The sequence below is a fragment of the Leptosomus discolor genome, chromosome 17 (genome assembly GCF_034619465.1).
Source record: "Leptosomus discolor isolate bLepDis1 chromosome 17, bLepDis1.hap2, whole genome shotgun sequence".
Classification (NCBI taxonomy): Eukaryota; Metazoa; Chordata; class Aves; order Leptosomiformes; family Leptosomidae; genus Leptosomus; species Leptosomus discolor.
Genome location: NC_141407.1, coordinates 4,832,357 through 4,860,298, shown reverse-complemented (window position 1 = coordinate 4,860,298; position 27,942 = coordinate 4,832,357). Strand labels below are relative to the sequence as shown.

The 27,942-nt window shown below is 40.2% G+C and overlaps 1 protein-coding gene across 2 annotated transcripts in view; it reads right to left on the bottom strand.

The window, feature by feature from the left end:
• Positions 1 to 27,942, bottom strand: part of PTPRT (protein tyrosine phosphatase receptor type T) — a 462,769-nt gene that overhangs the window by 271,036 nt on the left and 163,791 nt on the right. For both annotated transcript variants that reach the window (XM_086474655.1, XM_086474654.1), the window contains exons 3-6: positions 12,013 to 12,284; positions 5,972 to 6,053; positions 2,661 to 2,776; positions 90 to 264 (exon numbers count right to left, since the gene is read on the bottom strand). In XM_086474655.1, coding sequence (XP_086330781.1) covers positions 90 to 264; positions 2,661 to 2,776; positions 5,972 to 6,053; positions 12,013 to 12,284 — 645 coding nt within the window. The remainder of the gene's footprint in view (positions 1 to 89; positions 265 to 2,660; positions 2,777 to 5,971; positions 6,054 to 12,012; positions 12,285 to 27,942) is intronic.

The window sequence follows — 27,942 nt, the reverse complement described above, 5'->3', positions numbered from 1 at the left end:
GAAGGCCCAATAGGATGGCAAGTTTTATACATAGTTGCAATCTGGGAGGAAATACTCATCTTGCATAAACTTGTTTTAACACAACCTACCTTTCACTATTAATTCCGCATAATTCGAAACTCCAGATCCACCATCAGAACGAATGACACATCGGTACTTGCTGATACTGCGTTGAGAGGTGTCAGCTACACTGACAGTAGCAGAAAAACGTCTATGGTTGACCACTCGAGTGACCATTAATGCTGTGTCCCTTCCATTCCACTGCTGTAAAGGCAGACAAAAGCAATGCAAGCTATGAAGGCACACAGATCAGGCATCCACGCGCAATTCAGTCTTTGTTATGCCTCTTAACATTGTTCAGACCTTCATGTTCACGTCGCTAGGCTAGATTTTATATAAGCATGATTTTTCAAGAGAAGATTGCTAGCCACACCCTTGAAAAGTTTACAGGGTTCTGCTAACTAGGGCTTAAATATTCTTACACACATATTTAAGTTTTCACTTCTATTTAATTTTTGAAACGTATTTGGGCATTTGATGGGTTGATTCTGGACTAATTTAAATAAATTGGTTGGATGAGCAGACATCCTTCTATGTCCAACATTCCTCAGTAAAACTCTCCACCAATGCCAGACCACATTTTCCCAATTGGAAAAGGGACAGATGAAGAATTAGCTAGAAATAGAAGTTCTCCACGGCATAAACACCTGAACTTACTCAGTTGGTCTAGTTTATTAGAAGTTTCAAAGCAAAACACACTGCTGTTTTGCCGATTTCCCCTGATCAGTTTTTGGGAGCGTTTCCAAGGCTATTTTCATTAAATGTCTCAATTTTAGAGAATGGAAAACAGGTTTCCACTAGCAACAGTAAAGATTTCCTCCCAAACCCCTGCTTCTCACAGGAAAAGGTTCATGCTGCTTCAGGTCAGAAGTGTTTTTACACACTTCTACTCGTAACTGTGGATAGATTTCACCGAACGTATTGTGTTTGCGCGGCAAGATTTTGGTAGTGGGAGGGCTACAGGGGTGGCTTCTGTGAGAAGCTGCTGGGAGCTTCTCCTGTGTCCAACAGAGCCAGTGCCAGTCGGCTCCAAGATGGATCCGCCACTGGCCAAGGCTGAGCCCATCAGCAACAGCGGTAGCGCCTCTGTGATACCATATTTAAGAAGGGGAAAAAAGTTACTGTGCAAGAGCAATTGCAGGCGGAGAGAAGAGGGAGAACATGTGAGAGAAAACAACCCTGCAGACATCCAGGTCAGTGCAGAAGGAGGGGGAGGAGGTGCTCCAGGCACCGGAGCAGAGATTCCCCTGCAGCCCATGGTGAAGACCGCGGTGAGGCAGGCTGTGCCCCTGCAGCCCATGGAGGTCCATAGTGGAGCAGATCTCCACCTGCAGCCCACAGAGGACCCCACACCAGAGCAGTTGGAGGCCCAAAGGGGACGGTGACCTGGTGGGAAGCCCGCGCTGCAGCAGGTTCCTGCCAAGACCTGTGGACCCATGGAGAGAGGAGCCCACGCTGGAGCAGGTTTTCTGGCAGGACTTGTGACCCACAAACCTTTCGTTGTATTTTCTCCCCTGTCCAGCTGAGGACAGGGAGTGACAGAGCAGCTTTGGTGGGCAGCTGGCATCCAGCCAGAGTCAACCCCCCCACTGAAAGAACTCAAAAGATAAATAAGCCAAAAATACATCTCAGTGGATGCTAAAAGTACACCACAGGTTAATAAATTTCAGATTAAAATGTAATTTTTAGGAGAACAGCTGTGATGAGAGCACAGTTAAAGTGACTGTCAAGTAATTTTTACATAACGTCAACTACATTCCTCACCAACTCAAGCCTTTTTCCCAGTACTTGTTTTCACTTTTGTTAGGTAAACTGTTTCCTCCCCTATTATTTAAACCAGATTTGAAATTGTTATTTTTAAAGCTTATTAAGATGTCTGAAGTGAATAAATACGTTTAAGAAATCTTTTAATTATCTGACCACCAATGACATAGCAACCATGACAAAGGCCCTTCTTGTCTGCCTCAAATGTTGCAAATACGGGGTGGTCAGACCCTCAGTCACATCAGTCCAAGATGAGAATGAAGTGTTGGCTGGGTTAAGCATTCTCAGAGTTTATGTTGGCCCTCTATACATGCACAGTACGTACAGCAGGAGAATCTTCTCGACTTGTTTGGGACGTTAGGTGTTTAACAGCACAGCGGTTTAGAAGAAGTGAAGAGCTCAACTATTTTAAAAGCTTCTAGAAGAGATCTATGTATAGTGCATGGTAATGTTGGAGGGTGAGAGGAAAGAAGTTTGCATAATAAAGCAGAAGTGAAGAACTATTCCACTTTTTCTGTCTCTTCTGCTTTATGATGGAGTGCTTAGAGGTACACGGGCATTTGTTTGAAATAAAAATTTTGCTGCCGCCTGCCTTTTTTTTTTTTTTCTTCCATCTTCTATGTCATGATTCTGTACTTTGTCACCTTAAACTCTCATCTAGAAACAATTTAAGGTAGTTCTCAAAGGATCTTGATGAAAAGATTTTGCCCCACCACCCAGTCTTTCTCTATCTACTTATTTTAGTTGAAAAAGTAAACAAACCAAAACCAAACCAAAGCAACCAAACAAATAAAAACCCCACCATAAAAAAAAAAAACCAAAACACATTACTTTACCTGGAGCCAGAGTTTGTCGTGCTGCGACCACTTCCCCCCAGCAATGCACTGGAACGTCGCGTTCTGTCCCACATTAACCTCCACGTTCTGAAGTCGTAGGAAATGAGGTGCTTTTCCTAACAAAAGATGCAAAGTATTACAAGGGTCGAGCAAAGCAGAACTGACTGTGTCACACCAACACAGATAGAAACACTCAGCAAAGCACCAGGGCCTATCTTTGACAAAGTGATTTTGCAAAATAAAGCTGTCCTTCAGTATTTTATTATTCACTGGGATGATGGATCTGACAGAGGATGGCCTAAGGGATCACACAGAGCTCTGGCATACCTGAAAACACAGACTTAGATCAAATCACAACACAATTTCATGGTCACCAGCACAATTTCTTACTGCTTCCTCTAAGGAGTAAATGAGTAATTTCTTCAGAAAATTGTTTCTAAAAAGGTAAAAAAAAAATATCAAATACTTCTGAGCTTGTCCAGCATGACTGACCCAACTCAAATTTTCACAAGGGTCTTTTTTTATCTTTTTTATTTTATTGCCTATCAAATACATCCTAGACCTTTAGAATAATAATGTGCCATTAATATCAAATCAGATTTAAATTAAATATTCATATAACTGACAGCATTGTATCACTGTATTAGTTTAAGATCATTGATATCAGTGTTTTGCTGATACTAAATTCAGTATTAATATTAAACCACTGATATTAAATCGCAGACATCACATCTGTTCACAAAGAAACTAGATCAGAGGATTATCCTTTTGACTAAATACCAGACTCACTTACCTCTGTAAGCTAACTTACGTGAAAATAAAAAAAGACTACAGTACTGAATATGACACTTCTAAATGAACTTAGTTCTTGCTGGGCTTCAGAAGAGAGTTTGTGCACCATTTGAAAGCTTCTAGTCAGACACACTGAATAGCCTTATGAGACTCGAAAGGTCAGAGTTTTTCAACTTCATCTTTACAGTTTTTAGTATGATTATACACCAATGAAATATATAATTTCAGAGGACATACCAACGCATCTTTTTCTGGAATCGAATCGCTTCAAAAGGATGTGGGAGTCTGTGCATGGAGCTTGACATATAAGTATTTGTCTACTACAGACCCCTGAACAGAGAACATGTGTCCGTACACTATGCCACTAGCATCTGTATCCCGTTCACCACACGCCCTGTTTGCTGACAGCTCCTGAAAGACAGTGACTCTGTACCATTGTGCTTTGTAGGGATCAGTAATTTGTGTCCGAGATTACTGGAAAGCTACTTCTGGGTGACAGCAGAATGTACAGCACGATATTTGCAGGCTAATACTAGTAATTTCTGCCTGCAGTCTAAGGTGGGCAGATACACCCCAGCTCCAAATACGAAGCTGTGTAGTCACACAGCCCCAAACTCCTAGTCCTCAGGTCTGCCCAGCTTCCAGAGCACAGGGCTGTCCTATGATTGCAAGTACTCACACACACTCAGTCAATAAGCTTTTAGCATAATGAAAATTGATATACCGGGGCATTCCTACACAGGACAAAAAAAAAGAGAAGGCAACAGCAGCAAGATATTTATTTTTCTCCATTACTGTGTCATTAGGGGCTTTTCACTGCAGTTTTGCTGACACCTAGGTTTGTCTGCTATACTGCCATCTACGAAGGTAAAGCAAAAATGAAGAAAAAACCAACAATTGCAGTAACCTTTAGGGTCAGCAGCAGCTTCATGGTCCTTGTTTTGAGTTAGAACAACTGTAAAACAAACATGAGGGGCAAAGCCTGTACAAGTCACTGGAACACAGTCTGGTGACATTTACCCTGGTGGCTGTCATCGCTGAAACACCAAAGCAGCACTGGGAACCAGACAGGAGAAGCATTTATAAAGACTGCAGAGAACCTGCAGCTTGTAATGATTTCTGTATGCTGCAGGCTGCAAACGGATTCAAAACGGAGTAGTTAACTGTTTGAATCGGTTTAGCTTTGAGTCACCAAGAATGCACTCAATTTTGAAGAGGGACCTGCATACACTTGGAGAAGTGGATTTGAAATCAGTTTAAATACTTGATTAAGCAGGGGTGTAACACAATATCCTTTCTCTTTTTTTTAAATCCATAACTTTCTTGTCTAGGCTTTGCCCCACCATTTGTTCAGCGGCCTCTTTCCCAATAAAGGGATCAGTCATCACCCAACATGCTGTGGAACACACAGAGACCATTTTGGGGGATTTGTTTGGATGCTGTCAGTTATCAGCAACATCTGGTTAATACAGACTGTGAGCATTTCTTAATGAAGTAAATGCACCCAAAGGCCTGAGCAATGCACACATGGTAAATACAAATATAATTTAGTTAAACAGCAATTAACCATACTGCAGTTATCAGAAATGTCCTGTCAAACTTGAGCAGACCCATGTCTATCACACTGAATGGCAGCTATTCTTTGAATTCTTATTGCAAGAAAACGAGTTGATTTCACTCCATCAATATGATCCATGACTTTTTTGTGAGCAGCTGTCACCAACTTACTAAAACTACGAACTAGTGTGACGGGCTGTTTAAACAAAAAAAATCTTTAAAAGAAACTATATACTACATGCGCAATATAGAGACAAAAAATCCTCAAGCCAGGCTGTAGAGGCACAGAAGAAACCAAATAAGTTCAGACTCGAAGGCTGAGTCTCAAGGTTTCTTTAAATAGCAAAAAAAAACCCACAAACAATTTTTTTTTTTTTTTTTTTTCAAAAAATCGAAGATTCTTATTATGGATGTGATAGAAGAAACACAGCACTAATATTTTTGAACAGCATAACGAACCTGCATTAGTTTCTACTCCTATGCAAGTGTATTGTCTGAATGATATTTATTTTTAATATCTTTACAGGGGGTGCCGAGGGGGTTTGACGTTTGTTGAGAGACCAACCTTTGGGATGTGTCCTTTACCAAGGAAATATTGAAACAATTTGTTTGTTTCTTCTTTTCTTAAGTTAACCGCACAGGATATTATCAAAAGCTTTTTAGATTGTTTTCTGCATCAGTATGATTCGGAAATAATAAAACAATCAGTTTTACGTTCTCATAACAAGAGAGGAAGAGAGACTTCCACAGATGTCCTGGCACTAGCTGTAGACTGAGCACAGTTTTGCCTTTTGCACAACTTGCAAAGTTAAGTAATTATGCAAGGCTGATTGTCTTTAGGTGTCTCAGAGGGACATAAGAAGACATTTTAGTGCTGACCAAACAGGGTACATCACTCCTTTAGACTTTAAAGCCTGGTATATAAACACACTGATACAGTTAAAAAAACAAAGAGCGCTCACTGCAAGGATGGGCGAGAACTCTGACTTCATCCACAGCTATGTACCCTGGATGTCCTTTCAAAGAGACAGATTCAAATATCACCTGAAATACAAAAAAAAAGAAAAAGCTTTCTTAAAAAGAATAACCACACTAGTCATTTGGCCAGTCATCATATTCTGCACTTATTCCAATGTCTGAGTCATTCAAAGCATTTCATCACTAATAATGAAGGGATACCAAGGCAATCCTACTGCATACCAAAGACTGAAAACCTGTTTGATACGGAAAACCAAAATTTAAGAGCAACATTCATCAGGATTAGAGACAGCTATGTGCTTCTTTCATTTGGAAGAGCAAAAAATACTCTGTATATATACACACCTATATTCACTTTAAGCACCAGTCCAAGAACATTAAATGGATAATAATTTGATATCTCGTTCTTAGTATGCCTGGGAAAGTTGGAGAATGCTGTACATGAGGTAAAATTCTTTTATTGAATCAATAACTCTGCATGGATTCTTTGGAGAAAACCTTGATTTGGCATGCATGCCATTGCAGTATTAGAAAGCAAATAACGAACAACAGCTGACCCTGGATTCTAGTTACTGGTCTGAAATAAGATTTTCCCAGATATAACAAAGTTGTTTCTGCCTTTCCCTGGCTTGAATTAACATGGTCTGGGAATGAATATTCTTGAAAACCACATGTAGTATTTCTCGACATTAATGGTACGCTAACTAGTACTTTCTATTTTATTTATGTATCTGGATAATGAAAGTGTACCACTAATTTTGGTCTGAATAGACAGATATTCAATTACAGATGAACAAAAACTCATTCTTTCCTATGTCTTTGTGATTTTACCTAGAAAACTGCCCAAATCAGAAGTATCCTGTTAAAATATGCAAACTATCTGAAAACCAGTGGTGCAGGAAAAAAAGCCTAAAAAACTGATAAAGAGATCATTAAAACTAAGTTAACTACTGTCAAATAAGCTAACTAAAAATTCATGAGAAAATAGTACTAAGTGTGGTGCAGTTTGCTCAACAATCAAGGGACAGAAGGACACGTGTAGACTGTGACCTCATCACAGTCTACACCTTCATCCAGGTGGCAGTGGAAGGGGAGGTGCTGATCTCCTCTCTCTGGTGACCAGCGAGAGGACATGAGGAAATGGAATGAAGTTGCCTCAAGGGAAGTACATATTGGACGTTGGGAAAAGGTTCTTCACTGAGAGGGTGGTCGGACCCTGGAACAGGCTCCCCAGGGAAGTGGTCACAGCACCAAGCCTGTCAGAGTGCACGGAGCATCTGGACAAGGCTCTTAGTCACATGGTTGAGTTTTAGGTAGTCCTGTGAGGAGCAGAGAGTTACACTTGATGATCCTTATGGGTCTCTTTCAACTTGAGATGTTCTATGATTCTATGAAGAAGAGGAAGTTTGGAAACGTTAAACTACAATAGAAAAAAGAAAAATGCAGACTGATCATTTAACACCTTGGTAATGCTAAGTCTCAAGTCAGCGAGTCTCTTCCCAAAGGAATGAAGTGCTATTCTTTACTATTTAAAAAAAATAAAATAAAAATGAACGGGTGGAGATGTAACAGATGCTGTCCTCTGCATTTGAAAGGGATGTCCTCAGTTTCATTCCCTTCTAAAGTAATGTTCACACTGTACTAAATTGCTCATTTGTGCATGTGTATGCAACAATGTTTTCAAGGACAGAGTTAATTAACACATTCAGCTGGCCCAGTTATTACTGACAGAACAGTATTCTAGCAGTTACTTGTTTCACACAAGAAAATATTTCAGTAATTCATAACCTCTAAAATTCATTACTAGAACACAAAGTTAACTACTTAAAGCCAGTTTTCAACAATTATTTTCATTCTAAATAAAAGCTGGTATTCCCAGCCTGTCACTGTTTGGCCTCTTCATCTCCTTCATCAGAAGATTTAATACAGTAAAAGATTCAAAGATTCAAATGCTAATCGCTGCATGCCCTGGCTACGAAAGTGGACCACTATGTCCTTCGTAAGTACTAAATTGCTGATAAACGTCTTGCTTTGCATTTGGGCTTCCAGAATGTAGTTTCTACTCATATTTCCATGATTTCCTAACATCAGCTCCCTCAATTCAAAACACATCCAAATGTGAGATCTTCTGAAATATGTTCATCAGGAAAAAAAAAAAAAAAAAAAAAAGGCGATAAAACCAGGTAGAACACAAAAATTATCAGCCAACTAAGAAAAGCTCAAGTGCTAACAATATGTAGGACCAAAGTTCTACTCCAGAGGAGTGTGGACAAAAAACAGGCTGTCCAAGGAGCAATAGGAGGAAGAAAGTCTGTGGAAAATAAAATAATCCAAAAAAAATCATCAAGTGTTTTGTGTTATCAAGATTCTCAATAGGCTTTTTAGGGGCTGTATAAAATAAGACTATAGTTCAAGTCCTTAGTATGGAAACTATAATTATTTTAGAAATCAAATGTCATTCATGATAAAAAAAATGATACTTTCTGGGAAGGTCATGTAAGGAACTACTGCAACTTCCTTCAGATTTGAATTAAAATGCAACAGTACAGCTACAAAATCTTATTTCAGTTTTGCATTTGTGAGAAGCTATAAGCCACAATTAACTAATTCTCAATTTCCTGCAAGCCAAGAACTTCGAAAGAAAAGTTCTCCAAGGCATTGGCATCAGCTATTAATGTGTGGCAAAAGTAAGCACAGGTACAGAGAGTATTGTCTTCTGTTAATTACCAACATGTACAGAGTCTTCAATACAGCACAATACAACCTTAAGCTAGTAACTCCTAAAACCCCCATGCACACCAGTGCACAATCCACTAAAAAAAAGTGGAGGGATTCCTTTCAATTCACACAATACTGTTTTGACAGACTATTTTATTATCTGTTTTGCTTTACACTCAGATATTCTTCTTATTTCCCAGTTCAAACTCCCACATTGTTGTCTTTTTCTGTATTTCACAGCATCGCAGCCCTATCAAAGTGAGAAGCACAGAAGTATCCAGGTTTTCCTGAGGATGGGAAATTGAGACCCAACATGAAGAAAAGGCAGGAATAAATGCTCATGGGGCCCAGTTCTGTAAACCTCACACTGCGTCTCTCTCATGTCCTTTTAACTTCAGTTGGAAATGTAGTATAAAGGTCGAGACACAGGCATTCAACAACGCTCAACATTTAAAGAACTTCTCAGAAACTAACATAGATGAGAAAATGCAAAGCTTTATTCTTAAAAAACATTCTTAAATGCTCCTGAGAACTGCAAACACTAAGTCATTTCGTATTTCCGTACCAATAAACAATTCCACATTTCACTACTGCTATATCCCAAAAAAGTCTGTGTTACCAACGTAGCCTGGCTCATCTATTGTGGTACAACAGTTCTCTTCAGGCATGGATCGATAACGTTCCTTGCTATATATCAAAAAAACCTCTTCCTGGCAGACTCTAGTACTGCCCTTGGTGCATTCTGGGACTAAGTTCATCCTTGTGGCAAGCAGTAATTCAAGATTACATGTCTTACCTTTCTCCAAGAACTATTATGGCTTTTTCTGACTGCACTAAAAACATTTGCAGGCTGGGAATCCGAGTACAAGTAACTCCAGGGTAGACATTATAAATCTCCACCATCCCCACCTTTATATCTCAGCAGAGTGCTTTTGGATCCAGGTGACTCATAGGACCCTTGCACAGAACTGTCAGACCTAAAACACAACCTCTGGCAATTAGCTTGGTTACTAGTTTTCCACTAGTCACAGCTCCAAAGCTCAAAGTACTTGTCAAAGCCTCAGACCCAGAGTAGACAGTTTCAGATTTTTTGCCTGACTGAATTTCCGATGCACTTTGCAATTCAAGATGGTGTGGCTTCTGTGCATTAAGAGAATAATCCACATTCTGCCTGCTGCAGATTTCACTATTTAGGAAAAATGCTATTTTGTTTCCCTGTGGTACCTGGTGCTTTTGAAATACAGAACATGCTTTCAGGCCTCTTGCGTACAAAGAGTTCTTCAGGCATGTAATTTTGATTTAAAGCTAACAAATAACACTCCAATAGCACACCCTAGATTGTGAATGTGAAATGAGACACTCCCTAGGCAACAGTACACCCAAGCTTTTGTTATCCAGCCACCTCTGGACTCCTTTAGCTAGGAGCATTACTTTAGGTTGCCAAATAACAATAATTTTGACTAAGTCCTTCATTTCATCATTGTGTTTTCCTCTTCACTTTTGCAAGCTTAAAGTTTTTTTCCTTTTTTTTTTTTTTTTTTCCAATCTTTATTAAACATGGAAACTCACAGGATTGCAGGCCATTAACAGAAGATGGTTGATGAAGTCAGGGATTGATAATATATCAGTCTATTAGATCCCTCATAATAGTAGGAGAGATTTCAAATTTTAAAAGCCACACTTAAGGAGTAAGAATACAAATATAAGCAGAAGGAAACACCACCCTTGTTCATCAAAATGTAAAAAAGCAAATCCTTGGATTTTCTAGGAGGGAACTCCTAGGCAGTTACTGCAGCCTCCCAATCTCTTCATTTTTGTGCTTCAGTGAAAAATTCTTGTTTGATTTAAAGGATTTTTTGCACAGGAAAAGCAAACTTGACCTGCAAAAAGACCTGCAAAAGAAGTAAGTGTGGCTCAGGAAGCTTACTATCAGTATACCTAAGAGTAGGATCACACTGTCTTTTCCAAGTTTTTCAAGCACTGATTATCTGGGTGAAAGATCATTTCTGTTATCTCTGTGGAGCACCTACTATGAAGTAAGTTCTGGTGCATGACCAGGTTCATGTTAATGAGTGGAGTATAGGCACTTTAATATGACTTCAGAGTAAGTGATACGTTGTGCACAGCCATTAAACACACCACTTCCCACACATTTGCATCTCTTTATCCCTTCCCCTCACTCTGCATAGGGTGCTCTATGTATTCTGATGATATCCCCAACTCTTTTTCCAGAGGCAGAACATTAAAGCACTCTGCTTCAGCTCAGATTTTATAGACCTCCTACCCACTTATCAGAAGGAAAATAAAAAAAAAGTAAAAAAAAAAAAAAGGTAAGCTTTTCTACCTGCTGTCTTCTATCCACAGACTATATGCTGCCTTTTTGTAGTTTATTCTATCATAATTCCTATCTCACTCATGCCTTTTATTAGTGTCACATGTACATCTATTTTCCCGCAAGGTTTAGGGTGCAATTACTTCCCAGGATTTTCTTTTTTTTTTGTCTGTTGAGAGACAAAAGCACTCCTTTGACACCTAACAAGAACTACACAAGTCCATTGTGTGCAATCTTATCTAATTAAAACTAAAAAAAAAATGCCTGCAAAGTTGCCACATGTAGTTTGAAATTGTAAAATTAATATACCAAACAACGTACCCATGACATTCTTCAACCTTGTGCTTGTTTAAAAAACAATGATAATCTCCTAACAGAACAAGTAAAACTATGTTACAAGCAGTGCTAAAAAGAAGAGGAATGAAGGATCTGGTGAAGAGTATACTCATGTTGATAACACGGTGCAAGATTTTATGAGTAGCTTATGTACTTAAACCCCTCATATGGGCACAGGAAAAGTCCAGACGCAAAGCTGAGTGAACCAATGTTCCTTCTTATGGATCCAACCAAGGGCCAAAAACAGTTCAGCAAATTTATGCAGAGATACAGTTACACATCTAGATGCTCGGTTGTATTTACATTTACATAGTGTCACGGAAAGCGCCAATACAAGTCTGTTTATGTGCCAACTGCACAATAAACAAACGGGTCTTAACTTGGCAATAATTTGACTCCCAGCAGTCTATCCAACACTCTGTGACCTTGTAAGAAGTGAAGAAAAAAGATGAAGCAGGAAGAAGTATGACCAGCTGTCTACATAACCCTTCTGCTATAAAACCGCTGTATGTAAACTCATTCTGACAGGGAAAAGTCGAGAGGGTTCTGACTTTCAGAATACCTATTGCTAACAGCACCTTAGCTCAGACTAGCCAAATGTTAAAAGGAAAAACAGTGAAAAATATTACAAACTCGTACCTGATAAAAATGTGGCCAGAACGTACTGATGGCAAGTTCTGCTTTCACCCATCCTTCTGTAACAACACCCGAGACGTTCCATATGGGATTGCCCTGTGGTCCTCCGTTCACCTTCACGTAGACATTCAGAGAGCCAGGACTGGAACGGTCTCTGCTGGATAAGTAATAGTGGAAGTCGATGCAGTGCGTGTCGTTTTCCTTCAGCGTAGGCAAGAGCAGGTGAGCCTTCTGCCCTGATGCCCGCCCAGAGCTGTTCACCATCATGAAGGAGCCTATAAAGGAAAGCAAAAAGAGAAGAACGAGTGGTTTTGCTCGGCTTTTTCAGTAAATACAGTTCCATTAGAAAAGTCAGTGACTCTCTTAGATGCCAGAAAACAAAGCATTCATCTGAAGAACTCAAACTAGCTATTTTATGCTAGTTGTTAGATAACAGAAAGAAAGGGTATTAAAATTGCAGGGTATATACACAAATAGACTTAGGGCCAACTAGAACTACTTTAATTAGATCACTGAAAAATCAAAATAAAAATACTATTTTGCTTTTATTAATTTATAACCTCGTGATAAAACAGTCACTCTAAACAAAATCATATTAATCACACTTCAAGCAGCAACGAGGCTCTCCTATCGCATACAGTCCCCTAAAGGAACATTCCATATAAAAAATACAACAATGGACCAAATTCTCAACTGATGTTTGCCTACAGGGCCCCCACCCACTTCGTGCCAATCTATACTTGTGAATCCTGTACCTTGGCACTACAAACTTTTGAAGGTTATAATGTGCTAAGAAAAATTCAATTTTCAGAACCCAAATGAACTAGGCTTATTAGCATAACAGCAACATCTCAACTAGAAATAATGCAATAAGGACAATTATTCTTCTAGGAGGGAAGGACAAGCTGAATCTAGGAAGGGAAATATATACTAAGGCAATTTATGAGTTTGTTAACCTGTAAGTTTGCATCATATTAACCATGGCTCTTCATGTTGAACTCACATTTTGATTCATCAAGCAGTTATTTTACAGCATATTGTGTCTCCACTCATCTCTTCACAGATGCATCAAGGTGACAAATGTTAGCAATAACGAAAAACATTATGAGAGTTATTTGTTTCAATTCTGTTTAAAGGATGTCCTTTACATGTGTACAAACAGTCACACTCAGAAAAAGCTGGAGAAAATACCAAGATGGGGCAGGGGGAAATCTGTGTGTCAGCAGCTAGGCATGATAATTTTTAATCAAATGCAGCCCTCTTGACACTCTCAGTTGCGATGCTGCTGCCAAGGCATGCTACAAATGTATTTCTCTGCTGGGCTCTTGCAGTTCACAGAAGATTGAGTCTGAAAAGCCCTGCCTCACTTCTAACCTATTGACTTTCTCTATTCCATGCCATAGCAGTACGACACTTAGATGAGCCAGATAAACATTTTGATCAATTCTGTGCAGGGAACAGCCATATATTCTAAACTTCTATCAACAGACACCAGCAACTTCCTCCCACAAAAATGTTTTCCCCCCTTGTGTTTATATGATATATATGCATTTTGTAAAGGATTGAAAAGCACAGATGCAGAGGGAAGTCAATCTTTCAAAAAATATCACACACTCTAGAGACCTTGGAAAATTCAAGCACAATGCAAGCACAGCTGGGGAAGAGGCTGTACTAAGAAATATGAAAATTTATAAGCAAGATGCTCTCTGGCAATGCTATCTTTCATTTTGATATGCTGAAAATCAAAATGGCATCAAATCAAGAAATTCCAGATTCACAGCAAGGACTTTGAGAAAAGTCAGTGCTGCATCCAAACTTTTCGATTTCCCCCTAATAATCAAAGTCTGTAAGATGGGATCCTGAGAAATGTTCACTGCTGATCTACTTCTGCTCCCAGCCAATCCCTTCTTTCCTGAGTACCACTACTCTTAAATATCCACCCAAATAAACTGAAGTTTTGAGAAATTGAGATTTGGATTCTGTTTCTATGACCCAAGATAATTTATTATCAGAGAGCACTATTGCCAACTGGCCTGAAGAGGCAGCACAGCCTAACAGCTAAGGCAGCAGGCTGGAAACTTGACAGTCATGTTTCTAAGACTGATTATGGCACCCACTTCCACGATCTCTGTCAGTACACATAGCCTGCCTTAACTTCCCTTACAAATAAAGCAAGAATAGTTGTAAGAACCACTCTTCTACTGAGAATCTGAGACGAAAGCCCCTGTGAAACTGCTGAGTAACAGTAGTCTAGTACAGAGGAGCACAGCAGCCTGCAGCACCTCAATGCCATTTTGAGAAACGGTACAAGGTGCAATGAAGGCAAGTTCTGCATTTGCCAGATCTCATACTTGAGGATGACAGCACAGTCAATTACAACAGGTAGTAAAGAAAAGCAGAGCTCCGGTACATCCACAAGCTTTTTGACCAAGTGCCTGCTACACTGGGTAGGAACCCAGGCAAACTGGTTTTTGCACCTCACTGAGTGGATCACAGGGCACATCACTTCTGGGCATCTTCCTCAACTTTTTTTTTTTTTAATTTGGGTAATACATGGATGCCTACCCTAAAGAATCCTCTGAAGCTGTACTGTGTTGAACTACCCTGGAGCAGGTAAGTGTTTGAATGACAGAAAAAGTTAGGGAGTATTTCACTTTTACAGGTTCATATATAAAAATAACGAGCTTTCCTCTAGGAGAAAAAAACATTAGCTTTTATAAAAAGTTCAAAGCAATAATTACAATTTTATTTTTTGCCACCCACAAAAAAATGAATCACAAGCTATTCGTGGTATGACAATGGCCTTTTGTGCAACTGCTGACAATTCTAGAGAGAGTATGGAGCCTGAATCTAGCTACTGACAACTGGATCGAGTAAAGTATCTGTCCACCAAAAAGCACTTAGCAAAATAATTAGCCTTACAAGCAACTGTCATATGTAAATTATTCATAGCTTATTTATAGCTTACAATTTTCATAGAAAAATTCTATGGGTTTTTTTAATACAGTATGCCTAGAGATACAGGAGAAAATACTATAAAAACTTTACTGTCTCCAGTAAAGTCCTGATAAGAGGTATTATTTTATATGTCAGCGGAAAAGATGAAAAATTTCCACTTAGAGTGCCATCTCTGTCAGAGAAAAGTACTCGCACCTTTTTAAAATCAGTTTCTCACCTACTAACTAAACCACGTGCCTTATTTCTGCAGAGACTCGGTGCGGCAGCTCCCGCAACAAACCCTTCCCCCGGCTAGTCAAGGCACGGTGCACAACACCTCATGCCTGGCCACGTAGGGGGTGTAAACTTAAGAGTTTCATCAAGACTATAACTGACATTGGATACAAGAATATGCCAATCTACAAAATTCAGTTCTGAATAAATTATATCCTGTATTCTATATACTGGCCTCCAAATATACCCATCCGTACCCTTTTTCATTTCTCTTTTCACAGTGTGAACTTGAATGGGTCTCCTGTCCCCTGTCCTCTAGGACCTTCAATAAGTTGCTCTGCATGCTCCAAGATCAACAGCTGAGATCCACTGTCCTACTATAAATGTCCATGGCCAGTGAAGCTTGTCTGGGCAGGATATATCACTTAGACATAGGCGAGAGATCACAAAAATTGCTCCCACCAGGGAAAGAAAAAAAAATTCAAAACAGTCTTTTAAGGACAAGTGTGGTTTTCCTTATTATCCTTAATAAAAATTGACATCTTGTGATTCAGAGTCTGACAACCTGCTTTAGACTGAACAGAGAATTGAAGCTGATGGGACTTATTCTCAATTTATAGGCCTATATGTGCAAATAAAAGAGATACAATCTGGTCTGTCACCAACGAACCACTTGTCACATTTTCCACTCTTATAAAGAGCTAGGGAATGAATTAACATGTCACAAATGGAAATTATTGATCAATGGATGACTGAAAGCCACTTAAATGTCTCCAGGCAAGAATCTGAATAAAACAAAAGGTATCTTGGAGAAACTCTTATTTAGACCATTGCATATCGAGCTTTGAAAAAGAATAACAGAAGAACAAAAAAAAATTATTTAGCCTCCTTCTTCTGTTTACCTCCACTCAGAAAGTGCAAATGTCATAAAGCCAACACTGAACTGAAAAAAATGAGTTTTGGGGGAAAATTACCTATGCTTTGTAAAAGTTCTTTTTTATATTTATTGCACACAGAAGTACATGCTCATTAAAGCAGATTGAATATGAGCTCAATTAAATTTAGTGTTCTTGGATCAACAGGTTAGATTAATTAATATCTTGCTGGTTTTGTCCTGAATAGCCAAAACCGAACATGTTGTGTTTAGATCAGTCAGAAGAAAGGAGGATGGGAAGACGGTAAATAAATTCATTTTTAAAAATCCGTTCAAATGACAGGAACATAAAACGGCACTCTCTCATAGTTATTAAACATACCACTGAAAACTGGGGAATTAAACCATGAAGTGCTCTCTAGCTGGCCATAAATTTCAATTTTTTCCCTGCTTGGTGCATAATGATGCCTTGATAAGCGTCCTATTATTGATGCATCTGCAACATATATCCTCTTTTTGGAGCTGAAATGCTACTCCGTAGCAGATGGTGGCTATTGTGTTTACACATCAGCACTTTATGATTGCATTTTCTCACGTCTGCAGTAAAAAGAAAGCCATAATTGAGTTTTTAATGGCTTTGCACATTGTTCATTAAGATTACATGAGTGTGTTCTGACAAATGACAGCTGAAGAAATGAGCCACTGAGAACCCCTCGTGATCACCAGACAGACCTCAGTTGATGCTGTTTCACTCTTGGCTTTGAAGAACCGTGCTGTTTAAAAGTGAAATTATAGCAACCATTAAATACTGAATGTAAACTTGAAAAGAAAGCTGTCAAAATGCTCAACTGTAAAACAAGACTTCTAAAACCTGGAAAACCAGAATCAGGTACAGAACGTTCTTTTAAAGAGCAAACTCCTTCCCAAAAATAAAGGAATAGGTTTTCTAGGAGGTCCATCAGGTGTACGAGCATATTTCAGGCACAGTTTTGCTTATTTCCAAAGAACAACTCTATCTCCAAGAAAGTAAGTCTGACATCTGTCCTTGTTAAGGTAGAACAAAGCAACACGGATCAATCTGGGTTGGAAGAGGCCTCAGGCCAAGCCCCTGCTCAAAGCAAGGTTAGCTATAAGACCAGATCAGGTTTCTCAGAGTTTTTACCTACTGAGTCTTACAAATCTCGCAGAGCACTGCCCTCAATTTCTCTCTGGGAAACCTGCTCCATTGCTTGACTGCCCTCATAGGTTTTCCTTATATTTGGTCCAAAACGTCTCATTTTGACTTACGCTCTTCGTCTCTCATTCTCCAGACGCTTGTTGCAGTAAGGATCCTAACTTGACTGATAGCCTCCTTGTACATACTTTGGGGCCACTGCTAGGTCCTTGCAAAGCCTTCCCTGGCACACGCTGAACAATCCCTGGTAACTCCTCAGCCTTTTCTTATAGGGCAAGTGCTCCAGCCCCCACAGACTTGGTGGCCTTCATCAAACTTCCTCTAGTTCATCCGTCTCTCTGACGTGTCACCCAAAATTGGGCACAGCATGCTCAATGCAATCCAATGAGCGGCAATGAAAGCAGGACCACTTCCACCTCTTTACTGACTACAACCCTGTCAAAACAACCCAGGATGCCATTAGCCTCCTTTGCTTCCAGCACACACCACTGGCTCATGTTCAGCTTGCCATCTACCAAGTTCCTCAGGTCCTATTCAGCAGAGCTGTTCCCCAGCCAGTTAACCCCCAAGGTGTCTTCCCAAGTATGGCTGTATTGGTCCACATCAAATTTCAGTGTTCCTATCGGCCCAGTACTCCAGCCTGTGTCTGTCCCTCTAAATAGTGACCTTACCTCCAGTTGAATCAACAGTTGCCCCCAGTTTGATGCCATCTGCAAACAAGAGCAGATGGCATCGATAGCTGCCATCCAAGCATCCTTGACCCATCTGCCACCCCCCCATCCAGACCATTAACTCTGTCCTGCCTCTGATAACAGCCGCCACATAGGACTTAGTCTTCCACAGTTCAACTACAGTACCAAGAGAGCTCTAATAACTTTATAGTTAATCAAAAAAACATGGGGAAAATTAAGCTGTTCTAACTGGATACAAAACCAAAATGTTCTAAGACAGATGCTCATTAGACTAGTAAACCACAGTATTTACCACAGCCATTTTAGCCTATATACGTAAGCAAATGAGTACACATCTTTGCAGTTTCAAATGATACACGAGATGAAAAGCCTACTATTATGAATCCCCAACACGCAAGAAAAAAAACAGTCTACCACACAGATGTGTGAATGGATATCAAAACAAAGGACAGTTCGTGGTCAAGGAGAACAAAGTTATTTAGAACAACATCAATTACATCAGCAGCTTCACAGGTATGATTCCTCACCACACTTTTCACCATCCTTTCGGGGACTTTTGAGTATGTTATAGAGCACAGACTGAAGCACAGGTCATAGGAGGGCACCTCTGGTAGCCTCCCCTACTGAGAGCTTACTGCTGGTCTTTGCCTCTTATCTGTTCACCTTTTGAGCACCTTGTCTCTACTGCAGCTTCACTTCTTTTAAGGAACAGTCCTCTCGGACATCTTTTGGAAATCCATTGCATTGTTTCTGAAAGTTGTTTTAACAACAAAATCCAATTTACTTGCTCCCCCCTGCTCTTTTTTTTTGCTGTTTAAAAAAAACTCCAAAGTATTCCAATAGATTTGTGAGGTGTGACTTCCCTTTGCAAGACTGCTTTGACTCTTTCCCAATATTTCATTCCCAGCAGACTGGGAATAGGGTCAAAGCCAGTTCACTATCTCATATACTGACCTGGAAATCCGTTATCTCAGGTATCTTTACAGAAGGACAGATCAAGCAAGATGCACCTATGCTAGCCAGCTAAACGAGCTCAGGCCTTTTCTAGTGAGGTTTCCACATACCATGTTTTTGCATGTCTTTCGGTAAAGCACGTATTTATAATGCTGCCAAGTCAATCTGAATGCCACAGCACAGATATTGAAAAGCATCCACGCCAAGTACGAAAAAATACATTTAAGGACAATGTAAGAAAAAAGTCCATCTACCTCAACACTTGGTCTCCAGCAGTGACAAAGTGGCAAAACACAAGAATGGGGGCACTGTGAAGTAGAACTTATAATTTCAAGCTTCTGACAGTCTGCCATATCAAGATTTTTAAAGTTAAAAGCTGCATGTACCCCTTTCATTGATTAGCCACAGATTGATCCTCCCATAAGTTTTATTGAGACAGTTACGAATAAGACTCTGTCAACAGGCTCTATAGTTCAATTACAAAATGTGCTGGGGAAAATAAATAAATATTTCCTTGCACTTGCTTTAAAAGCTACTGCCACTTAATTTGTAGTTCTTATTTTATGAAAAGTTATGATTACCTACCTGCTTCATATTTCCCGCATTTTTATATCCTACTCTTCATGCTCGTGTATAACAGCCGAACAAGGCTCAGAAATCTCTTCCCTGACTGATGTACTACAGACCGCAGCACTTGTACAAGCTCAGAACCGAACAAGGTGTATCTCATAGCTGCCATCCCTTTTTCAAGTATTAGGACAAAATCAGACCCATGGGTTTTATTTCTCAAATGTGGGTCATAGTGAATTAATCTACTAGTGAAATAAAGAGAGTCTGATTCACAGATAAATATGAATATAAACTGCAAGTTGAGTTCAGTATAATTCATGAGGACAATTCATTTACTTGAGAAATTGCTGGATAATAGGAAAGTAATTTTTAAAGAGACAGCTTATTATTTGTTAAAAGCTTTTCTTCTGGACATTAACGTCATGAAAAGAATTACGTTGTTGGGGGGTTTTTTGTAAGGAAAATCTTCTCCGGGAACAAGACTGATCCCGTCCTACTTCAGTGACTGCAAATATTTCCTGCAATTATTTAAAGAAAGCAAAGACTGTGGCATAAGTGCTTTACCAATCCTCCCTGAAAGACCAGGTATGTAACAAAAGGGAGTCTGGTTTGCACATTTCCAGATGTCCTTGGGAAGGGAGAAGTTTGCAACTCTCTTGCTTTCTATACAACCAAATAATTATAGGACAATACTCAGAACTACGGAAACCAGGTTTCCCACAGTTTCATAATTGCGAACTGCAATCTTTTTCATTGATTCCACTGATTTGAGCCATAAATGACTGCTGGCATTTTCAGTGGCATCCAGACACTGTTACCAGTAAATCACAGGTGTTATCAAACTACGCTCCTTTTACAAATGTTTTCCAAGGTCTGAATAATGGTGACCCACAGACATTGAAAGATGCTAACAACCCCGGAATGGCCTCCAGCCAAATGACAGCTTCGCTTTATTCACTCCTGAAGTAAACAACATCTACTGCAGGGGCTTTACCACCCAAAATGGGAAACATGAAACTACCCCTGGCAGAAGAAACAAGACAAAAATACCTCATGGATCACAAAGAAAAAAAAAAATTAAAAAAAAGGCACCTTTTAGTGGCTTGCCTCTTTACATGCTGCTGGATCAGAGTCAGTTAGCCCTCTTCAACTACGAAATCCAGATGGGAAGAGATCCAATGACTGACAAAGCCAACAAGGACCTAATTAGCAGAGGGCTTTAAGGTGGATAACGGGATTTCTGCAAGAGGCTGTAAAGCAGGGACTTGGGGATTAAAAGTTTTGCCAAAAGTTTCATAACCTCAGTTCTCTCAACAGCAGAGGTGGTCTCATTAAGAGATGGGATTCAGAGTCCAGAAGCTTTGTGGTCCACTCTGGGTTATAGCTGTCCCAGCACCATATACTGTGATCCACCCTAAATTTGTTTCCCTGGTTTTGTTACTTCTTTATGCCACTTTTTTCACTTCAGGCATAGGGAAGGACCCTGGTTGTTAAAGGGATGATCTTTTAACCATCCAAGAATATTTAAATCATCGAGTGAAAAAAGCATCTTCCCTGTTCTACTGTTAAAAGCATTCTTCTTATAGTGTAACATATATGTATAGCTCTTGGGTCACATAATTCTGCGGCATGTACCAAGGACAGCCAATGATAGAAACTGACTGACTTGCAATATAAAGCCAACATGCAGGATTCAGGTTCTGACTTTGTCATTTCCTCAATGACAAATAGGGATTTTTTTCATTGATCCAAAGAAAATTCAAGTGAAATGTGAAGGCAGAACTTATAAAAATAGCAATGAAAAGCAGCACTGGGGAGAGTAATAGTATCAACACAGTAGAGGCAAGATAAAATTTTTAAGCACAGGAAGGACTCCTTGTTTTCTCAATTTCTTGCATAAGCATGATCACTGAGCTAGAAAACCTGGCACTGCAAGACAACTGAATGTAACACTACAGAAATGACCAAAAAGAAAAGGGAAAGAAAAACACTTCTCTACCGCAAGTTTCTGGCCTCAGCTACAGGCCAGAGTGGCATCTAGCAGTCTGCATTCAATATGGGAACCTGCTAGATTCAGCGTGGAAAATCAGCACATAAAGGTTAATTCAGATCTGTTTAGACACAAACACGGCACTGATACTTAACTACACTTGAAGATGTCCCAAAAGCTTGTTCTAAACGTTGGATCAGACAGTTCCTGGAAGTCTTGACATCTAACAATTCTAGTCTATAAGAGGGATTGAACAGTTTATTGTGAAGATTCATGACAAAATTTCTCACTTCAGTGCTGCAAGGTGATGTCCAGCATTGCTTTCCACCTACATCTCTCAAGCACAGTCCTTTCCCCCTTATAAACCAGCTGAAGACCATCTGCAACTGATGTTTGCTGGAATAGCATTAGTGGTCACATCGCCCTTTCCTCTTCACCAACAAACTCAAATTTTGATTTACAAAACAGAAACCTTTGCTCATCAAATCTCAGGAGAGAGCCATTGCACTGAAGTTGCAGTCATCTGGCAACCGTTCTGTGTATCATGCTTATCTCTAGGTTCTGCAGTTATTTCTAGAATTTTCTTCCCACATTTCATAAACATTTCTTTAATAAAAGACTAGTTGCCACAGTTGTAAGCCTAGGTTCACCGAGAAACAAAAAATGCTGTGTGCTGTCAAATCAGAAACAATTCTATAAATCTCAACGGTGAAAAACTTTTTCATAGATTCATTGCCAGCATTCAGTTGCTAAGGTCACTGCTGTACTATATTTCAGAGTGTCCTTATTCCATTATTTATAAATATGGTATAAATGGTTTGTAAGTGCTATAAAAAAAAGGGTCCATTAGCAATGGAGCTATACCAGCCTATCAGGTAAAGGCATCTTTACCTAATCAGGTAAACTCTAATTACACCTTCTTCATTACATTGTTATCTTTTAAAACCAATGAAAACATGTACACCAAACCTTGAAAACTGAACAGGTTTTATCAGTTTTTAAATCGAGTAGCCTCACAATTATTTATACTATCAATCACTATCTTAACACTTTGGTAAAATGTAGGTAATAGATTTAAACAATAAAGTTTAGGTTATTAAACGGGCAAATAAACAAAATGAGGGAATGGCCATAATTCAACACAATATCTTCATTTAAAGACAGAGCAAATCTTGTTCACAGCACCCAAGAGCTTTATTACAGCTGAGCCTTGAAAGAGAGGGCCCACAGAAATGAGTCGTAGGGACAGTAGTAAGCCTCTGTTCAAAGCCTCCCACAAACACCGTTCAAGAAGGCTCAGGATTCAGTAGAATACCTTCCTCACCTGATTTAACCTGTGGCATAAACTGCTGCCAAATGCCCTTCTCTCTCACAGAAATGGCAGTCTTTCAGTGAGCAGCCTCTGTACACACCCTCAGGAAAAACACCCATCAACTTTTTAAGTTCAAGGTATACAACTACGTGTGTAATGAGCATAATTTATAATCAGATGCTAAAGAACTCTCTTAGGACAAAATAGCAACAATAAAGGAGTTCAGAGGTAGTGGTCAGCAAAGACCTTTCTGAAAAACTAATTGCTACTTACTATGCATACCTCAGCTTTGTGTTCAAACAGTGATTAATTTAAAAATAAAATTCTGTATCTTGTTAAAACCCAATGGCTAAAAATACAAATCTCTCCCACCAGGCAGATACAGATTCATGGAGAGCATGTTTTAGGCTGGTGACTACAAGCACTTAAATAATTCAATCATTACATCTCAGCTATTGCAACATCAGCTTTCCTTGGAAGGGGCAGCAAGACAAAGTCAAAAGTCTACTGCCTCTCTGGAAAAGAAACTGTCAACAGAAACACGATTTGATATGCCTAAGTGTACATGACATGCACAAAATTAGGATTAAAATTTCTGTTTTCAAAAGATCTCTTTCCCATGAATGTCCAACACGTGTGATGGTCAACAGACATAAAAATCTGTTAATAACACACGATTATCCTCAAACACTAGCTATTTTCCACTATCCAGATACAACCATTGATCAATTAAGACATTAAATACTTAACAACAGTCCTTTCCCAGGGTACCTTTTGTTCTCTATTTTTATTTTTGTGTTGATCTTGTTTTCTAGTTCTGGTTTGTCTCCGTTGTGGTTTGAGCCTACCCAGCTGGCAACAAAAGCCCCCCACAGCCACTTGCTCACCCCTAACCCGTCACCAGAGGGATGGGGTGGAGAAAACGCAACCCAAAAGGCTTGAGGGTCATGACAAAGGCCAGGGAGGGCTCACTCAACACTTACGGTCACGGACAAAAGACAGACTCAACTTGGGGATAAAAACATCAATTTAATGCAACCACCCACCACCATCAAGGATAACGAGAGACACAACCCGGTCTGAAATACCACACACCTTCCCCCATCACCACCCCTCTGCTCTCCCCGGGCTCAGCTCTGCTCCCTCTGCCCCCCCAGCAGCGCAGGGGCAGCAATGGCGGTCCCAGCCCGGCCGGCACAAGGGGTCTCCGCTGCTCCTTCCCCCGCAGGCAGAGGGGCCCTCGCCCCCTCCCCTGCCCCCCCTGGGGGCCCTCTCCCAGCACACAGCCCTCCAGGAACCGCCCCAACGCGAGTCCTTCCCGCGGGGCCGCAGCTCCCCAGCCCGCCCCAGCGCGGGGCCCTCCCGGCGCTGCCGCCCTCCCACCGACCGGCGGCTCCAGCGCGGCCGCAGTCGCGGCTGCTCCGGGCCCGGGCCCTGCTCCTCCGGCCCGGGGCCCTCCGCGGGCTGCAGGGCGACCTCTGGGCCGCCGCTGGGCTCCGGGGGCTGCAGGGGCTCAGCCGCCACCCCCCCGCGGGCCGCAGGGGAACCCCTGCTCCGGCACAGCCCCCCTCTGCTGCCTCCCTGACCGGGGTGTCCGCAGCGCTGGCTCTCTCCCATCCCCCTTCGCTCACCCCCTCACCAACACAGACAAACACAAAACTCAAATCAACAGGTTCTTTCACTCTTAAATAGTTATTTGCAGAGGCGCCATTAGTCTGGCCCTGGCGGGTCCGAAATTGAAGCCTGGGGATTTTCTCGAAGCCTCTGACAGAAGCCACCTCTGTAGCCCCCTGGCCGGCTACCAAAACCCCACCAGACACCAAACCACCACAGTCTCCGAACACATTTTTTCACTTTTGCCTAATTCTCTCCTGTAACAACATCTTAAAAGATGAAGGACATGGACTACCAACTCCATCATGCCACCTTCTCCCTTTCCAAGGATGCAACAGGTATCTGTTGGATGCAGCTTTGTTCATGAGAATTATGTGGATAGATGGCCCAAGGTTCATAAGTTCAATTTAATTTGTTTTAATTTGGCTACTCTAAAGCCACTGAGATTGAAAACTCTTAGGTGGATACCCTGGTATCCCTCAAGGTTCTCAGGCACTAGTCTACTGTGTCTAACAGTCTGCATCAGACAACGCCTGCTGCGTATCTCCAATGCCTCATGAGATCACCAGTTGAGACAGCTGTGCCCATAGCTTCCTGTTCTTGATAAGTTAATAAACCATGCTCATCATCTTGCTCTTGTGTTTAATTAAAACTGACATAAAATCTAAATTGCTGGGCCAGTCGGACCCTAAAGGTTGAACCGATGAGGACTGTGTAAGACACTCTAGAATCGCCTTTGGCATCAGCTAGGCAGCTGCCAGACGTATTTTCGTGAAAATATTACTTTACTAGGAAGTACTGAACTCCACGTAAGTTCAAGCACACATTTATGTTCAATATATTTTTCTTTTTGTTTGCTTAATCATTGAAGTCAAACAGCTGAATATTTTTTATTACATAATTCTAGAGTATTAGAAGTGGTTTACACGTCAGCCAGAATTCAGTATCTCATTAGCAGGCATCCAGCTACATTACGAGACAACATTTATGATCTCTGCAACTTGTGTAAAACTTCCATATGTTTTGTATATGTAACGTTTTCAAGGAAACTGCAGAGGGATTACCTTTTATATTTGTGACAGAAAACACATATTAAATGTAACGCCAAAAGGCAACTATAGCAAGTGATGTCTGAGAAGGAATTGTTTCTTAAACAGTTTGTTTTTACATAACTGTGTTCTAACCATATGGTCACTTATTTGCACATTTAAGAAATCAAGACTACAGCTCTAAACTCAGAATATGTTAAAGGTTATACGCTGAGCTATTTTTGCATCAAATTTTCAACTTCACTGCGCTCAGTTTCAACAAAGTGTTGGGAGCTGTTGAAGTCAGTGATGCTATTCTGAGTGTACTGCAGTATAGCCAAGGATGGAATTTGGCACAGTGAATTCAGAAAATAATTAAGGCCATCTCACAAGCCACCACACAGTATGGCAGCACAACAATTTCTCAAAAGGAGCAGCTCAAAACTGCAAAAGCAGAGGCTGATGCAGACCACCACGGAGGCGTATTGGCACAGGAGAAAGGAGCCTCAGTCATTCCAACCCACATCTTTACCAGCTGTGATTGCTATCATTTGCTCATTCCCATGGGAACTAAATTAGACCACATTTTTCTTTTAAATGGGCAATGTTTGTTTGCCCATCTTAACTCCTGTTCTAATTACAGCAACCTAAACAGGGGAGTTACTATCAGCATCCTCTTCTTCAGGAGTATTTTACTGTTTGGGTGGACACTTTCTAGCCAAACGTTACTGACATAGTTTAAGAGGAGAAAAGGAAATGCCTCGTTGAAGCAGCTCAGTTGCCAACAGTGGCTAGTACTAGCGTTCAGAGAAGGTGCCTAAGTCCCCATTACAAGATACTGACTTAATCCAAATAGAAGATATTTCTCCACAACATGATTAACTTGCACTTAAAAGACCACCCAACCCATGCAGTTGTGATTCAAGATTATTAAACGAGATCCATCAATACACAAAAGTCTAATCATTATTTAAGTAAACAGCTGTTAGTTACTGAAACTTGACAAATGCTTTTACTCAAATAACTTGACAGCTGTTTTCAATAACAAAGTATTTCTTTGAGTAGCTTGAAATACATTGTCTTTAAGCCACCGTATATGTCTCCATGTTCTACTCAAAAAAATATGCTCAATATTCTTAATGTACACATAATTTGTAATATTTTATCATGACTCACTTCTTGGTCTGATATTAGGCAGCAACAGGATTACCAGTATCTACAAAGGCTATTATTCCCATGTGCTTTTTTGAGCCTAGCTGGATGCCTGTGTAGTTATTTTTTACTAAATTGTCAAAAAATACATATAGATTTATTTCCTGTGGAATGCAGTTCATTTAGAACCTAACAGTGTTATACCCGTGATGTTAAATTTTTGTTAGAAATTAAAAGGTATCTACTGAATCACATTTTCTGGTCAATATTCTCCCGCTGAAAACCAGCAGGGCTGTGTACTACAACACCCATTTTGAGCTCTGCAGGTGACGGCAGACTGACTTGACACCACTGCTTGGACAGAAACTTCAAATATTGTACCCGGTGAGTTCCTTGATCCAATCTAAATCTACCTTTTTCCCCCACACGGTAACTTTTACGTAGTACCTGCCACAACAAAATGGCTAGTGTGGCACACTGAACCGACCAGGAGGATTTCGTTTAAATAAAAGGTAAATAAAACCACATTACAAACATTGCACCAGCTCTTGGCACTTGGAGCTAAAAATTACAGACAGCACAAGACTGAGCTTACACAGAGATTTTTAGTTTGCAGAGTAAGCGAAGTCCATAATGTTAACCAGGAATCATAAGTTAGACAAGACACAGCCCCTAACCTATCCCAAGTATGCCAGCAGTTAGTCTCAAGGTCCCCACAGCTCTCAACAAATTCTTCTGTCAGTGCCGTGCTACTTATTTAATTGCTCATTTCCTCTTACAGAATGCAATTTAATATATTATTAGGAAAGACATTTGGGCCATCAATTGTTAACCTTCTGCCACATTTGGCTATTTTCTGTCTCCGCTAGTCTTCAAATCCCTTAGCGAATTTTGTTCCCCCTGGGGATTACTTTATATAATAAACTCTCAGGAGGTATTCCAAAAGCTTTGAAATCCCTGGTAAATCCAGTTTTAATCCATTATTACACTGGCATAGAAGTAATTTCTGTACAGCAGAAAGTCATAGCTTTCCTCTGAAAACGCTTTGCTCGTTAGTCTCCCACGCTGGATTCATCGTAAGTGGATTCATCTATTTGTTATTGTTTCAATCGTTTTACCTCCAAGCTTTCGAGGATCATCTCTTTTTCTTTTCTTTAAAGAAAAAAAAAAAATCCCCTGCTCTTCTTTTTAGTGGCCAATTAAACATCTATGAAAAAACACATTAACGAAACAACCACTTCATTTTCTCATGTTATCAAAAAGACTTCTTGTTCCACTACTGGTCGTTTGCCCAGTGGTACCTTAGTCTGTCGTCCGTGCAAGGAGGTCCAAAAAAAAGACAAGATAACTTCTAGAATTAAGACTAATGCAAAGCAATCATTTAGACCATCTGAAGTGCACA